The following is an 18,679-nucleotide window of genomic DNA, read 5'->3' on the forward strand; positions in this document are numbered from 1 at the left end:
TTATAAAATCTCAGTTTTTATTACATCCACTTACACAGAAAAAATAGCAAGGTATTTTCTTTTCAGGAGCTCACTTGGTCTTGATCTTCGTGGAAAGATCCACACTAAGAAAATTCTGTATTGCAGACAGGTGTTTGGTTTTTGGATCATAATCACATATTCAAAGTCTTTTCCGAACGCCTGTCATCAAATCATTGGAGCACATTTTTCAAGCCAATCCTGTCAATTTATAAGAAATCCAACGACTGTAAAGCTTCCTGACGTAGAACTAATGATGAAATGTTTTGCTGATATTATACAGAAGTTCCAGCTTCAGGGAATTTCTAAATGATGCGATTCTTTGAAATGAAATGTCGAAAAAATAGGGATGAAGGTAGCGGTTGATGGAGGCGCCAGTAAAAACTAAACACTTAGATTATGAATAAAGGATCTTTTTCATTTTCTGTGTGTATTGCAGAGACAGAGTAAGTGTTTTCTGCTTCTTTGATGAGATCCGAGTCAAGGGGGACCCACCTAAAGGTCAAACGTTGGCTAGAAATACTTCTTTATTTGAAATCCTAAAAAGGAAGGCTAAAATTCTTTTCGGTGTAGGAGGTAAACAAATACGGCAGCCTTGTAAAAAGGCATGACTTTGTGCATAGCAACATTTATTATTTAAATGGTCCTTGGTCCATACAACAAATACAAGATTAGGCAAACGTATTATTCCATTCAAAGGCGTTTCGTTGTTTTCGAACTTTTAGCTTTTGATTTGAGATAGATGAGAGTTTAGCACTATGAAAAATAAAAGAAAGAAAAGAGAAAGGAAAATAACTAGTGAATGATAACTAATCGAGAGGTGTAAAAATGGAGGAAAGAGTTGATGGTAATTGGATGATGATTCTCGAGCATATGCGAAAAAAAGTGAAAATGGTGAATGCGTATGACCCTCATGAAAGTTGATGAAAGAGAAAAAAATGAATTGAAAAATTGATGAAAGAGCAAACAAAGCGAAAAATCCCCTGAGAAGGAAATAATTACGATGATAGCAGTTCTTCTCACGATGTATGTAACACAAAGAAATACCAAATTTTTGACTGCAAAAGTAATGATCAGCCGAAACTCTACCTTCGGAAAGTAAGCAAAAAGGTGCTTGAGCATTCAAATTCCTGATTAACGATTTAGAATATCGGCTGCTGGAACCGACTAATGGTGTGCGAATATCCGGGAGTTGTGTTCCTATTTACGAAGTATTGTTATAAAGAGAATGTTCAGGAAGGGTATTAACTAGCCACTTAGAATATCGGCTTCCGACTTATGATGTGCAAAGTTCCAGTTGAGTGTTCCTGTCTACGAAGTGTAATACAAGTTAGAAGTACAAGTTATAATACAAGTAGTTAAAAAATTAATTTTTTTTAGTTATGATTAAGTATTTATCTAAGCTTATGTTTTCCATCCATCACAGTAGAGTTAGTTGTAAATTGTGTTATCTTAATCGAACTTAGTTTTAATTATTTGCAGTTGCGTTTGATTGTGCAAATATTTATTTGGTAGAAAGATTTAAAATATTGTGGTTAATTTTTCACCAATTTCCTACACAACACTGGCAGCCGATGATGCAGCATTTACAAAAATTTTGAATTTGAATATAAGTTGTATGATTTTATTCTTTTAACATCTCTCCAGAGGCCTGAATGTTTGATTAGTTTAAGCAATGGAATCCACTGCAGCGATTCTTATGTACCAAACAATACCGTCGCTTCCTGAATCCATTGAGGCCTCTATAAATTGTTATTTAGGCGGGAGTAAATTCCACAGAAACTTAATGCAAGCGTTTAATATAGTCACCGTTGACTGTGTTACACTTATAGAAAATAACTAATAAATCTCATTAAAGAACAAATTTCTTTATTTTCCCCTTTTTCTACTTTCCGTAGGCAATTTCGTTTCAAGCTGATCGGCTGTAATAGAAATTTTTCTGTTGTTTCAAATAATAAACAAAAGTAACTTAATTCAGGAAAGGCCGATTAATCTGTAATTCGGTTTATCCGGCATTGGTAAATCGGGAATTCACGTAATACTTACACTTGATTTGAAATAGGTTAGATACATAATTTATCGTAATAAAAATGTGAAAGATAATTTTAATGCATTAAAAGCAACAACATTTTATTTGTCCTTATCTTTATTTATTTATTTGGTACCATTTCATTGGAAATTAATATTTTATTTACAAATATGTAAGGAATATTTAAATAAGTTATGGTATTTAAATACCATTTATTTGCTTTACTATATTTTATTTCCCAAAATCTGAAAAAAAATTTTTATTCACTAACGGTTCAAAGAAAATATTTCAAAGTACTTAATATTAAAAAAAAATAAAAAACAAAATATTCTAGGAAAACATACGCAGATCAGAAGTTTTGAATACTGAAAAAAAATTAAGTTACAAAATTTAAGCATAGAATCATCACAAAAAAATGAAATAATTCACATATTAGACATTTCTGAAATTTAAGCATAATGTGATGTGGATGACAAACGCATTTATATTACAGTGTTTCTGAAAAAAAATGGCAACTTGTTTTTTCCCTTTAACTTCAGTATTTATTTATTTTTAAACATTGAATAAATTAATAAAGTTAAATACAGCTGCTTCATAACTGTTTCCCAATCGCTAAAAGTACACGCATCATTTAAATTTCGGATTATTTTTCATGATATGTCAGGGGGAGGCCTTTTAATTAATTTTGACAATAGCATAAGTTCCTTTGCACATTAAATTCAAACGACTTTAGAAATTTGATACAGATTAAATTCCCTGTTACAATAAATTATTCATTGAATTTTTGTTTTAATATCTTATTTCGTCTGCTCCACTAATTTTTCTCTAAATAAATTGAATTTATATTTTTTATACGTTATTTTTTATTCTATTATTTGTTAAATAAATTTTAATACAATTGTTTTAATATCTTAAAAAGATAAGACTGAATTATGTAAATTTTATTCATGAATCTATGCTTTCCATAACTTTTCTTTTACTATTAAATGGATGCCAGTGGAAAAAAAGCATCTAATTTGGATGTCATTTCGATGAAAATAATACTAAAAATTTAAAATTATTTATATTAACTTTAATAATATTAATTTTAAAATATTATTTATTTGTAGTCCTTTTTAGTTTATTCATTTTCAAATAAAGAGAGGAAATTTGCAATACTCTTATTTATAAAGCATAATTAAAGTATTATTATGAAGCATAAAATTCTTATAGATTATTTTGTGTGTTAGAAAGATATAAAAGTGCTTATTTATATAAGGGATTCCCAACCGTTTTCTTGAATCCGACCAATTTTAAAGGATGGTTTTCTTTAATGGGCTCCTCATATTTTTGTTTATAATATGCAGCATACGACATAATCATAAAACAAATTATTGCCATAAATAATTAAAGGTAACAATTAGACAATGAATATGAGCAAACGATTTGGAATAAATAGTTTGTTAGATTGAGGTTTTTTTTTTATTTTTTTGCAGTATCATTATTTTTAATTTCAAAAGTTATTTGAACAGATTAGTTGAGCCCCGAGTCTGTTTGTGATTGTAGCCTCGGTGGCGAGGAGAATGTTGAACATGTGCTTCTTCTATTTCCTAAATATGGGAGCAAAAGACAAACCTCGAAACTGGGACTGAAAAATTTTAATATTAACTGGCCTCCAGAATTTTTTCAATTTATTTCCGAGAGAAGTGCTTTTAACACTTTTTGTCAATTCATTGTAAAACTTTGTAATCATCCTTAATTTTATTTCAGTTTTTTCTTCTGTTTATTTTGTATTGGGTTTCATACTTACTTCTGTAAGCCTCATGTGATACTATGTGGTACATGGGGAACTTATTGTGTTTCTTTAAAAAAAATATAGTATCAACATGCATAAAGAAACTCGTCCTCTGCAAGTAGTCTTTGCAGTCACATCTCAAACTTTTCGAAACGTCCACCGTTCGCAGTACACATGTGGCACAAACAAATAATGAAATTTGCTATCACATCCCGTAGTGTCTGAACGGTAAAGGATTCAAATGCCACACAGAGACTGACGATTCAAGTTCGTCCAGCATAGTGGGATGGTTCCGGTAAACAGTGTCTTTTAATGTGCTCCATAAAAGATAGTCACAATGATCCAGATGGGGCGAATATGGAGGCCAATTCATTCCTGCACCAACACATTTGGAATAATCCAACGCAATGATTCCGTTCTCGAAGTATTCATCAAAAAAGCGATACACGTATTTGGTGCGATATTGTCAAGCACCTTCTTTCGTGAATCAGTCGATGCCTGGTCGATCCTCAAACGTGCTCTTATGTGGCGACAAATTGTTCCCAGATTCCAATGTATCGTTTACTATTGATTGTTTCAAGCATGAAAAAGGGCCGATAATGCCTCTGCTGCTTACCGCAGCTCAAACGATAACTATGGAAGAATGAAGAGTGACTTCGTATCACACAAATGGGGATTTTTGGAAACTAAATAAAATCGCCAATTTTGTTTATTTGTGAATCCATTCAGGTGTAAGTGTGCATCTGTGAACCATATACAGCCAACATAAATGCTTCATTATCAATCATTATTAGAATCCGGTTCGAAAAATCAGCCCTTTGTCGCACAGCTCGTACGGCTATGACCTAGTGAGTTTGAATGGAAACATGCCTAAGCTGTTTCTCAGTATTGTCTGCATGCTAGAACGCTTAAAACCAGTCTCTGTTGCAGTTCTTCCGACGGATTTCCTTGGAGTTTGCTGAATAATTTTTAAAACCTTGGCGAAATTTTCAGAAGTAACTACAGTTTGCTAGGGTGAGAATGAAGTAACCGCAGAGGAAAAAATATATATACGAAGGTTATTCCTTTTGCAAAATTAAGTTATGCTACTCAGATGCGTTTAGGAGCATCTTCTAGATAAGTTAGAATAAGTTAGAATAAGGAATAATCATATCATATCCAACAAAAGCAAGTGTAAGAAAAAGGTACAAAGTGCACACGGAACCATAATTTGAACTATGTCAAGAGATAATGCTCTAGTTTCAGTGATCGATGATAAATTATCTAGGCGCCAATATAACCTTATTAAAATCAGCAATCCTGATAGATCGCTGTCACTTTAAGTTCTGCTAACAGGTAAAATGAAATGCTATCATAAGAAAGAGCGATGAAAATACTTCCATTCTTGGCAGACGTTCAGTTACCAGCTTTTTTGGATCGTATTGCTGAATATTTATGCGGAGGAAAGTGTTTTAGCTACACTAACATAGGGATAATTTGAAAACCTTACTTTTATTACAAAATGCAATTCCAAAAGTTCTTCACGATATAGTTCTTACAAACAAGTAATTCCATGGACAGTGTGTCTGTTTTTATAACATCTATTAAAAGTATTCTTACAGTCCAGCCGGCACAGTGGATAGAGACGCTGACTGCCGTACAGAAAGAGCGCGGTTCGAATTCTGAAGAAGGCATGGATGTTGTAAATATATAGTGTCTGTGTGGCATGGAAACATCCTAAATATGCGGACCTGAAAGACCTGTTGAAAGGTTAGTGTTAAGAAGAGGGCTATGAGACTCTCCGACCAGTTGCTCTGAGTGCTCTCCTTCAAACGTGGGGGCAGAAGACAGCGAAATTGTACTGTCAACTGTAAGGTAGCCAAAGCTCTTGCTAACGACAGGCACAATCTTGATTCCTTGCCACGATGAATTTCGTGAGCTTGTTCTGATATGAGATAAGCGAGATTAGTCGCAACAACAAAAATATCCAGAAGGTATTTTGTGGAAATGTATCAGAAACTATATGTCGCATATGGTTTACAAGAATTTTTACGCACGTTTCTGAATTTTTAAGCATCCTCTTCTTTGTTTCCAGTTCTGCAATTAACAGGGGAAGTTGTGGAAATATGAGATAAAAATTTTAAAAACCTTGAATATAATTTAAGAAAATCTGATCAAGAATAATGCAATGAGAATTTCGTTTTTTATGTGTGATTTTATTACATTCTGATTTCGTTATAACTAACAACAGGAAGCTAATTAATATGAAATTAGGAATTATTCCAAAAGAAGGCTTTAGTTTTCTAGTTCCATGATCTCTAGAAGGCGAATGCAGTGTGAGTAACGATGAAGATGATAAAGATGATTTCTTCTTTTAGAAACTCTTTTTATTCTATGCTAAGTATATATTAGAAGGCATAATTTTATATACTTTTAAAAAATTTAAAGAAGGTTTTTAATCATTTAACGCCTTCGTTGGTCAAGTTAAGTACCAAGTGCTCCTATCGTACGCGTTTTTAAGTAATTCTTTGCACCGATCAAGTTCGTTCCACATTCACTGAATATTTCACCTGGCTTTCCTCGTCATCCGATGAATCGTTTCAGAGCATGCAAAAATCTAGTTTATATTATTTTGTTATGTAAAAATTGAGAATAATTATTTTATAATTAGTTGATATTGAATATAATGATGATAAATTATGATTAACTATATAATTAGTTAATAATGTAAAGTCCGTTTTTACATAAGAATAAAACATAACATTATTTAATAGAATAATATCTATTTTGTATTAAAATTTGAATTTAACAAACCTTCTCTATTCGTAAAAAGCAAATTTAAAGTTAATAAATTTAAATGAAATTAATATAAACTAATAAATGATTAATCATTATTGTGAACGTATCTACAATATCAATAAAATTCTGAGAGCATATGCAAATCAAGTGCAAGTATCAAAGTCCACAAATATAAAATTCCAAAAATTATTTAATCCTAAAATTTTTTTTTTATTTATAAAAATGCATAAGTGAATCATTGTTAAGCAGGCAGGAGACAGACTTATCAAGGGGAAGTTGCCTCCAAACCTAACTCTTCAATCATTCAATTCGTGTTTCGTCATCCGTGTAAACAAGGGTAAAAGTCAAAACCAAAAGTAATATCAAATGTGGTGAGTTACTAAAAAGTAATTTAAATAAGTGGAATTTTGAGAAATTAGCAATTAAAAGACTAGAATTAAAATTAAAAAAATAATAAATAAGAGTAGGAAACCAAATTTTCAGAAAACAAAAGTAATTTAGAAACTTTTGCCTACAGAAACTTCCCCTACACGAATTATGCATAAAAATCAAAAAAGAAACTAGACATTATCTATAAAAATAATACATAAATTATACTTAAATAATACTAAAAAGACAAGTAAATAGTAAGTTTTAATTTAACTTATCAATTATATTTGTTTTTGGGGACTGGAGTAGCATTGCCAAACTAAGTGATGTTAAGTAGTGCGTTCTGCAAACTATAATAGAGGGCGCTAATGTAAGGTTAAGTTGAGTGTAAAGCTGCTATGTGTGATCAATTAAAAAAAAAGCTATTCTTTAATCTTTTAAGTAATGTAATGTAAAACGTGTGTTCTGTTGTAAAAATCTGTAAAAAAATTGTAAAATGCAAACTGTAACGTTATGTGAAAAAATGTTGCAAATTACTAAGGATGTAAAAATTGAAAATGTTTTTAAAAAATAGTACGAATAAAATTATTTTGAAATAAAATTTAGTTTTAATTTAGATTTAAAAAATTATTTGAAATGTTATATTTAAAGAAAGAAATTTATTTTAATATTCTAAATTTATTAAAGCTGGATTTCAACTGATTTAATCAAAACTTTACTAAATACTGGCCAAAAGTAACGAAAATTAGAAAAATAAAAATCTTCACTCAATTCGGGCTACAATTGAAACTTTTGAAAAGAGTTGTCCCTTCATTAGTCAGTCTGTCTGTCTTGGTAAGTCTGTCTCCTGCCTGCTCAACAATCAATCACTTACGCATTTTTATAAATAAAAAAAAAAAAAAATTAGGATTAAATAATTTTTTGAATTTTATATTTATGGATTTTGATACTTGCACTTGATTTGCATATGCTCTCAGAATTTAAATGATATTGTAGATTAGTTCTCAACAATAATTAATCATTTATTAGTTTGCATTAATTTCAATTAAATTTATTAACTTTAAATTTGCTTTTTACGAACAGAGAAAGTTTGTTAAATTCAAACTTCATTCCTTGCAGCAATGGCGCAAGAGAATTATTTAAAAAAATTTAACTTTATCTTTTGAAGCTATTTTGCATTAAATATGTATTCGTAAAAAATAGTTTATTATGCTATCAAGCACTTGAAAAGGAATTAGTTGCTTAGTTTATAGATAAAATATCATTTGAAATAATTTTAATTCCATTAAATAAGTTTGTCTACGAATAAAAACAATGTATATCCTTTTGTATTGCAAGGTCTTAGGGAAATTAAAACCGTGTTAGCATACTTTCAAGAATTCAAAAATATAGTAAAATAATAATTTCTTTTAATTATTAATTTTATATAATTAATAACTGGTAATTAATTTACTACCAATAAATTTATTATTAATAATACTTTTAATTAATTTATTACATTTTACATAATAAATTTATTATTTGTAAATATGTAGCTGAGTTAAATACCATTTTTAAAACGATATCAACATCTTGCTGTTGTTCTTTGGTCATCCACTAAAGGCTCTTGAACATTTTCACATATCACTTTTATATCACCTGGTTTGGCAATAATAAATTAAGTAATGTAACGTATATAATATCCAATTAAAAATGAAATTCTTATAAAAGTTCTCTAAAGTCTGGACACTATAAACTTTGAAAGAAATATGCATATTAAAAACCTAATTTTATGTTGATAATTTTAAAATGTTCTTTTTTTAAGCGCTTCATTTCCATGTTGCACAAAAAGAAATAAAATTTGAGTGAGTTATATGAAGGTTCTTCAAGCCAAGAACTGATTTATAAGGTACGTGAAATATAAAAGAGAGATATCTTATCTAAAATATTTTACACAACATTATTTATTGCTTAAAAACATGAAAAATGCCGCAATTAAAAAAGATTAAAAAAGGAATAAGCTAGCTATTATATTATTTCCTGCAGACACAACCTGAAACTTTCTAAATAATCTTTGTACTTCCTTTAGCTCGATGACCTTTTTTTCCTCCTTCATCTTTTGGGATGAAATACGATTTTCTGTCAGACTGTAAGATTACACATGAATTTCTTCAGTTTTCTGAGTAAGATGAGATTATTTTAAATCTCGACTTTTTTCTTTGTGGCATAAAATTTGATTTAGTTTCCTTTCATTATAACATAAGTTACTTTTACATGGAAAAAAAAATCATTGACTTTCCTTCCAGTTTTTGAAAAATATATAGTTTTCTTGTTCTGTTGTAAATAATAAATCATTTCTCATTTTTTTCATGAAAGATTATGTGTTTTTTTATATTATTAAAAGTATACATATTTTAATATCATCACACATCTTTCGTAAAAAAATTCCCTTTTTTACATTACTTTCATCCTATAACTTTTTACTTTCACAAGCACACTATACTTTCAAACTTTGATGAAATGTAGCTATTTTGTACTTGACATTTCAAGTAAAACTGCAATTTTTCAAATGTACCAGAATTTTAAAGAGTATTTATACTATAATTATTTCTGGAGATAAAAGGAAAATATATGGTGATTACGAAGAAGCTAACGGATAGGAAGCGGTTCATAAATCAGAAGAGGAAGAAAATGTTCAGCATGCGTTTCTGTTCATGATAACTATCCTTTGACTGCTTTCATCACATTTAAAAATGACATTACCTTATTTCGTCCTTTAAAACCTACTCTCCTTCCTATTCAGATTATGTTTAGAATTTAACAGCATGAGGCTGAAATTATTGCTTTTCAACTAATTTGTATTTTAGTTTCTTTTTCCTGAATTTAAGCATTCTTTTAATTGGAAACTAATTTTGAGAAAGGATGTTTCATACATTTATGAAAATTATATGTAAATACATGTTTCTTTCTTCTGATATAAGATCGTACATGGCTTAATAATGAAATTAATATTTTTAATAGAAAATAGCTTACATAAACTGACTAAACTCAGTTTCTGAAAGAAATATAAACGAGTTATAGAGTGAACCACCCTCTCTTAAGCGATCGTCCATTATGCCATACGATTTTGATGTTCTGTGGAGGTGGATGTCTTCGAAAGGTGAATTTCAGTACCCATGTTTATTTATGATTTCAGAAAAACGTGGTCACCTTCAGAAGATTCTAAGAGAGGATGATCTCTAGTATAGGGTGGGCAAAATAAAACCTCACCGGAAAATATTTATAAGCTGTACGCGGAATGGCCCTTTTTAACGAACATTTCCATTACATAAATGCTGGAAATTGTTACCGTTGACGTCAATACGGTGCTATGCTAGATTTAGATCTGACGGCATAGCAGCAATAGCATTTTCAGTGTTCTGCTGTAGCCCATCCAGTGCCTGAAGATTACTTGAGTACACCTGGCCTTTCAGTTTGCCCCACTGGTAAAACTCAGACAGGCATGCGAGAAGGAAAGAGCACAGGACGGAGAATGCACAAGGGCAGAACATGCAAGAGATGCTGTGACAGCAGTCGATGGTTAGATCGACGTCATCAATGACCATTTCAAGCATTTTTTATGAAGGGAAACTCTCCTGTTGATGAACCAGGGTACATTCTGTGTCAGAATTCCAATTATTTTTACAGGCCTGTTTTATTTTGTACACCTTGTATAAAGAATAATCTTCTACTATACAGTTTAGTTCTACACTAAGATGTTAGCTTAGTAGCCATCCAATGGCATAAGTAGTGCGTTAGGCACCCGAGACGATTCCTGAAATTGCCACATCTTTTAATATACAAGAAAATACCTTAGAAAAAGGTCAAAACGACATGTAGGCTAATAAATCAAAACTCTACGTTTATTTTTAAAGAAACTTTAATTCCAACGTTTTAAAACTGCATTATTTTGCTTGTTTTTTTTTTTTTTTTTTTTTTTTTTTTTTTTTTGCTCGTTTAGCCATTGATGACATTTATATGTTTACTTATTCGCTCTTGCTGCTGTTATATATACAATAAAGAAATATAATTTAAATGCAAAATAAACATTTAGAGTTTTTAAATATTTGCTAAATGATTTTTTATTTAGAAACGTTTATCATGTATAGAAAGCTTGCTAGTAATGTTTCCAAGACCATTTGCATTTATTTTTTGAAGATTGTATTTCTGAAAAAAATTCAAAAGGATCGCGCTTTAACGTTCCTTTTTTGTTTTTCCTAACAATAGCGGAAGTAAAACTCTGAAATACTTCTCTGTTAACGAGAATTCTTTCTTATTAATGTCATCGTAATCACAATTTAATTGATATTTGCAGTTTACAGTTAAAATTTTAACGGAAAGGAGAAGACTTAGCAAATTGAAATCTCGTCGATATTTATTTGAATACTTCAACTACAGTAAAAACTATTTTTTGTGTCAATTTATTTCCAAATGGCAGTTCAAATTCCGAATGGCAAAATCTCATTATTCTTCACCTGCCTCAACACTCCACATATATAACCCCTATAAAATTTTCATTAACAAAAGCCTTCCGGGACGGGCCACCGTCCTCTAGCAACGGTAGTGATTGCGTCATAATAAAATGATCATTCCTTTGTTATTTGTTGTTATGTTCTGGATTATCATATCAAAGAATGTGATAATTTAGAAACAATTTTATTCTGTTCTGGCTGATGATTTCGAGCTAGATTTCATGGAAAGTTACTGCCCATCAGCCGGCGAGCGGAAAAGTTTCTGAATACTGGTAATTCGGTCTGAGGTTAAGAATCCCACGAACGGGCTGGCTGCATCGGCGTTTACGTGGTTTTCCTAATGTTTAACGTGTATGCGAGCCAGTTTCCCTTCCTCCATGAAGGCACAACTCCTCCCCTCCTCTTAGGCAGATAGCAACTCGAGTGCTTTGCCATAATCATATAATTAAACCAAACCATGAAAGTTAAAGTGACATGATAGTTATATTGACAGGTAGTAGTAATAACTCAAGCTTGGTGCTTTCAATATTCACGCCCTTATTGATAATCATATTTTAATATATATATATATTATTTCATTCAGCTATTCTGTTTCAGATGCTTAGCTTATATGATAAATCAATTATGAATTTCAGTAACTTAAGTAATTGTTATGTAAAAGTTTTATTTTGTGATATACTGTAATAACAAGAACCTTCCCTGAAGAATTCTGATTATGTGAACTCTCAAACAAAAAGACTTTTGGACTGCAATGCTGAAAAATTCAATAGGACTCTAAAAATAAAAAAATTATTAAAAGAATTTATATTTATAAATTATACTTTACAGGACAATTTTTTTTTCATTTGCTAGTGCTTTAACTCTTTCTCTTTAGAAAGGCTTCTCTGTGGCTACGCCTTTTTCTTTTTGAAGGGGGGGGGGAATACGTAAGATAAAAATTCACTGGCTTGCTTTCTATCTCAACAATATCAAAAATGTAAATCTTCTGTGGAAAGGCACGACTAGAATACCAAGTGATAGTGGCCACAAATATCAGTTTCAAATATAACTGGAATTAAAACTGCCTCAACTGCCAAGTTTTTTACATATTACCAAGTTAACATTCCTAGCATACTACGCAATCAAAATTCGTCTTCAATATGGACCTAATCACGGATCTACAGTGTTCCGTCTTTTCCTTTGCTTTTAATATGACGTATATATATATATATATATATGTTATTTCATTCAGCTATTCTGTTTCAGATGCTTAGCTTATATGATAAATCAATTATGAATTTCAGTAACTTAAGTATTAAAAAGTTATTTCACTTATTGTACTTTTTAATTGCTAAAGTGTAGCGTTCTAGAGAAAAAAAAAGTATTGAACATAACACACTATTACATTTTTGTTTGCTAATATCAAATTTTCAGAAAAAAAAGCGGTTAGAAAGAGAATATAAAAATTTAAAAATAAAACATAAAAAGATAGTGCGTATAAAATGTAACGTAAAACTACATTAAAATGGATAAAAGCTACATAAAAGCGCGCTAGGAGGAAGGGACACCCAGACCTGGCTTGCTTGAGGCTGCCTTACACGGTTAATCGCTCCAACCCTTAGAGGCCATCCAATGAGACATAACCCGCACAGTCAACCAGGGAAGGGACAACTTTGGTTTCATAAACTCTGGATATTGTAACGCGTAGAATAATGGTAGACTGCAACGAATCCACGGAAACAAAAACTGAGAACGCATGTTATTAGACATCGACCGAGTGTTGACTAAGAGAAGAAACCACACAATTTCCAAGGTCATGGAGGTAAGAAAGGACTTGGACTTCCATGCCCAAGGTACACCTTCGAAATCAAACCATGTAGCGTCCCCACAACCAAGGGGCAGGCAAGATAGTACCATATGGTCCCCGCCGAGCCTGAACCTACCATCGAATAAACAATGATCTGGTCACTGTGAAAAGACTGTCAATTTTCCCCCAGAAGTCGAGTTTGTCTAGATCTAGATATTGATCCAGCCAGAACGCAGGGATTGCTCCCAGTCGACCCCCGGGAGATACTAAAGTAAAAAAAAATAATCTGCAGAAACTGAACACTTAAAAAGAAGCAAATGAATGCGATGGATTCAAAATAAACATAAATTTCATTCAGCTCTGTAGGCTGTAGCTCCCCACAACTCCGAACCTATTTGCAATCAGATCACATTTTGTCGATATTTCTTTAGATACTGATTTCAACAATTATTCTTACTTACAATACCCAAGCTTTTTGAAACTGAGGTAGGCAGCCCAGTTTGCTTTACTTTATTTAATTAAACAAATAAATAAACTTTTAAAATGTAGCTTTTTATAGAGTAATATATTTTGCACGTCTACATATATGGTTTTAAATAAATTTTCCTTCTACATTGCTTTAAATAAAGGATGAGAAACCACCAGAATCGTTAATTTAACCCATTGAGCTTTAGTTGATAAGTATGAAATATTATTCTGAAAAAGTAAAATGTTTATCGTTTTTTAGTCACGGCGACGTTTCTGTTGCTCTTGCATTTTCTTCCTTAAAAGTTATTTCTTAATAAGATTATTCTTGTATGATTCGTCGTTTTATACGAATGTTACATTCGCGGTGCGATTATTTTATTTTCTTGCTCTCTCTTTTCGTTTTATTTCTTTTTTATCCCAAGATTTATTTCGCTCTTCTAATTCAGATTCACTTAAATGTAATTGAAAAAATTTCTTTGCTCTAATATTGAGAATTCGCTAATTTGAAAGGCGGCTAAAGCACTTAATGTATATCAAATGAAAGAGTTACTCCAGAAATATTTTATTTTCATCGTTATAAGTTTTGCTAAGTTCCATTAATGTTAAATTCATAAGGTATTAACGATATATAAAAATATTCCCAAAAGTGATCATAAGGCTGCATTTTGATTCGAAGGCGTCGTGATTTAATTTACGAGTAATTCAAGCCAAATATTAGTAGAATGAGGAAAAAATAGAATATATAATTTTATCAGCCATTATCAGAAACTGTAAAGTGTACCCATGCCTAGCCATTGAAATCAATCTAGCATACTAATAGTAAATGTATTTTGTTAAGATACAGTTCCTGAAAGTTAAACCAAATATGTACAGCAGAGCTTCTTAAGAAAGAGTTAAGACAACTAGAATATATAACAAAAAGATTCCCTTTAGAGATGTGTAGTTTAAGGTGCTATAAACATCATTTATTAATCACAGTAGTCTTATAAAACACATGAGTTGAATACATTCAAATGTATATCACTTATATTGATAAGATGTGCCATCAAGAAAATAACAACGGCTGAAAGACTGAGAATTTCGCTTATAGCTTGAAAAATTAGAGCTTTCTGTTTCACGCTGAATAGCAATAACTTGAAAGATATATTTGCCAGATTATGCAGGAGACCAATTAGATCTTAGTTTCGCATTAATGCATGATAGCATAAACAAACGTAATAGTTAAAAAGCTTTGAAATTCAGCTAAGGACGTCTTAATCATTTGTTTTGGTTGAGACATTCATAATTTAGATTATACTAACGACTAGTTTTATGATAATTTCTTTCGTATGTGAGGGTACTCACTCAGACTTGAGGCTCCTGCAAATTTTACAGCAACGGGTGTAGTTTCCTATTAGGATGCTAGGATGCAATTTTAACCGGCAACACAGTGAAATTAGTTTCGAAGTTCTACCGTGTAGCTTCACACGCCGCTCAAAGAGCAATATTTAAGCGCTACCTAAATTTTGGGGGAGTTAAGTCTTAGAAGATTATCTAGTTCCTGTTCTGATCTTAAGTGTGTTGGAGATCTGTGCAAGATTATTATAGCTGTAATCACCGCCTAACTCTAGCATGCCAGCAAGTAGCTGCCATTATCTGTCGACAAGAAATCTTAAAGTTTAGTTTGTTTTTAGTTATATTACCCAGAAGTCACGGCTAATAATATTTCGTGTTAGTTTTTCCTTGCAGTCACATGATGTATTAATAGTTAAATAATAACAGACACGATGACTTGCCAGCTATTATAACTTCTTAGGCTGCTATAGCACATCCATTTGTTTCAGATAAATAACTATTTCTAGCAATTTTTATACCTTATTTACCACTGAAAGAAAAATGCACAATTTTTTCCTTCCTTTCGAAAAACAAAATAATTCATTCAATTTCAGCAATCAATCAGCTATTAGCATGGAATCCTCCATCATCAGCCATCATTAGTAATAGAGGACTAGTTTCTATTTTACATGATAACCCAAAGTGATCCATATGATTGGCTGCTTTATATCAGGTGACAAAGAAGAAAAATATTACTAAGCAGTTATTCTATCGAAATGCTTTGAATGAGAGATATGACCTTTGTTGTCAGTCGTTAGGCTTGAGCACAGTTAGCTCTTCCTAAATAGTTTTAATACCTTAGAAATTATATTTGTAGAGACATTAGGCATTTTTTAGAAGCAGGAGAGATGAAAAATTAGCAACCGCCTTCGCCAGGAATCGAACCACGGACCTCTGAAATATCGGCTTAGAGAGCTGACCACTACACCACAAAGGCACGCTAGGCAAGCGGAAGAAATACCTTATATACTCCCTCTTTTAAAAGGCGATTGGGGGTTTTAGGGAACATAGTCACCAAATCCTGGGTGAGGAGAATCATCTCCAACATCCTTTTAGTTCGGCCGCCACTATAGAGACATTAGGTATTTTTTAGAAGGAGAGATGGAAAATTAGCGAACGCCTTCGCTGGGAATCGAACCACGGGCCTCTGGAATACCGGCCCAGTGTGCTGATCACTACACCACGAAAGCACGCTGCGAAGGCTGGAAAAATACATGATATATTTTTGCAAGAATACTCACGTAAGGAGTTAATAATTTTGACCTTGAATCCCTTATATGTGTATGTTTCATTAAAAGACAGAAAAAAATCCTCATGCCACGCTAATTGGGGAATAAATAGTATCAAAGGCCAAGAAATCACCGCATTACTGAACTGCCCAAAATTTCATTCTCATTTTTTTTACTTATTTATTAAAGGCTGGACAGTTAGGAACATCAGACTATATAATGTGTTTATCACTTAACAATTAAGTCGTTTTGAACGGAACATAACATTAATTTATTTATTATGCACTCTCTCGCTCTCTCCCAATTCTTACTTAACAATTCTTACAATTCTTTGCCGCCAATCCGCAAAATGTACGATTTTTAATTCCCCTTTCAAATTTAACCCGTAGCTCTTAATAAACTGGCCCATTTAAAATCAATAAACTTAGTAATATTAAAATATCAATCAACAATAACGTATTCAATAATAATACATTTAAATTTATAATATACAGCTATAATTTTTATGAACAGTATTAGTGCTATAATTTATAAACGACATATATATAACCCAACAAATAAAGAACCGTTTGGTTTATTTTAAGTAACGTATCTAATTCATATAATTTAAACTGTACTTGAGATATATGCAAATTATTATTTTTATGAGAAAAGGCAGCATTATTATAATCAGTCAACGATGTTTTCTTGCCAGATATTCATTACTTAGTACTGAGTTTCTTAATTTTTTTTTAATTATTCCAAATCGGCTGGAAGATTACGCCTTCAGCATCAAGTCACACTTAATACCCTTTTCCTACAGATCTGTTTAAAGTTATTCCATCTTAAGGAACAAAGAAATATACTAGTACTATTTTAGTACTAAATATTCTAAATAATTTTTCTGAGATCCAGAAGTTTTATTTGTAATATTCTGTTCAAGAAGCATTCTGCCCACGAAGGCCTTTCTGCCCTTAGACATAAAATTAAAATATCCGTTCCTCACCTACCATCATGAATTAACGTATTAAGTCATTCTAAAAATTGATAAAGATTATTATTATCACTATTTTAAACAAATGTCCTCTTGGTCATTTAGAACTAATGGGATATAAAATTTAGATTTTAAGCTTTACAGAAGTAAATTTGAAGGCATATTCATATATGGTCAATTTATCACTTATTATTTATTTTACTAAATAAATTTATCTCAGAGACAAAGTTTCTTTACTTAAAAATTAAGTCTCAAGAATCTTCAAAAATAAAGCCTGAAGGTAAAATATTAAAACTTTCAATTTTAACTTATCGACGTTAGTCTCCAACAACCCTTAGGTTGAGAATGCCCCTTTTTATGATTACCAGAAGTATTTCCTACTAACGTATAATGACTAAATATAAAAAAGATATAAAGGAACGCGGCATTAAAGAAACAACTTTAACTCTTCCAAGTTATTTTTGCGGACTTATCCTAGCATTAACTCAGGATAAGCTCAATTTTTAAAGCCTTTTAAAGGTATCTCGTAGCTTCCCAAGAACGACTAGAATTAGGCCATATATTCCTTTTATATTTTCGGAACCGCAGGTTTTAAACATATAATGGAGATATGACCCAAACCCTAAAGAAATAAATTTGTTCATATTCCAAGATGGCGAGAAACATTAAAATTAATGGAACGGGCAATAAATGTGAGAGACTTTCGCCACTTTTAATTATGGTGCATCGGTTTTATTTATGCCGTCATTTCGTTTCTGTGCCATTAAATGGAACATATATGGCGTTTTGAGAAAATGCGAATTGCTGAAAATTTCTTCTTAAGCAAGCTTTACATTGAATATTCTCATGAAAATCTGACCGTAGAAGAATAAATCATTGAAAATCCATTAGTGGTTTAGCGAAGTAGAAGAGATTTTGTCAAATTTTTATTTTTAATATGCGCATGGTGTTACGATAGGGATCTCTATTATTATTCGGATATCTTTTGTACGATGCACACAGCTTGAGTTGTTGTCAACAATGGAGACGATATCATTAACCCAAATTAATACCATTAATACCGAAGCGTTGAAAGGCACTCCAGTGGCATATGTTGTATTTAATCTATCTAAAAGCGATTAACGTTGAATACTTGAAACAACGCTGCAAAAAGCTTTTATAACACTGCTAAATTAATTAGCATTTTACTATCAACCTGATTATTAATTTTGTTTTTAAATAATATACTCACCTGTGTGATGGTATGTTGTTGAGAAATATATGGCTGGTGTTTCGTAGATCAGTTCTTCTTTTTCCGTCTAAAAGAGAAAAGAAATGCGCCAATTTCAATATTAGTTACACATATTTATATTTATTTTAAGATTAGTAAAAATTACTTGATTAATTTTTTT

General features: G+C 31.3%; 1 protein-coding gene across 2 annotated transcripts in view; it reads right to left on the minus strand.

Moving 5' to 3' along the window:
* The window catches only part of LOC118195629 (cell adhesion molecule Dscam1-like), a 1,218,268-nt gene that overhangs the window by 98,306 nt on the left and 1,101,283 nt on the right, over positions 1–18,679 (minus strand). For both annotated transcript variants that reach the window (XM_085806699.1, XM_085806698.1), the window contains exon 23: positions 18,520–18,586. In XM_085806699.1, coding sequence (XP_085662825.1) covers positions 18,520–18,586 — 67 coding nt within the window. The remainder of the gene's footprint in view (positions 1–18,519; positions 18,587–18,679) is intronic.

This window comes from Stegodyphus dumicola, chromosome 12, assembly GCF_044657685.1.
Source record: "Stegodyphus dumicola isolate Sdum_Otavi_A_Nest chromosome 12, ASM4465768v1".
NCBI classification, from domain to species: domain Eukaryota; kingdom Metazoa; phylum Arthropoda; class Arachnida; order Araneae; family Eresidae; genus Stegodyphus; species Stegodyphus dumicola.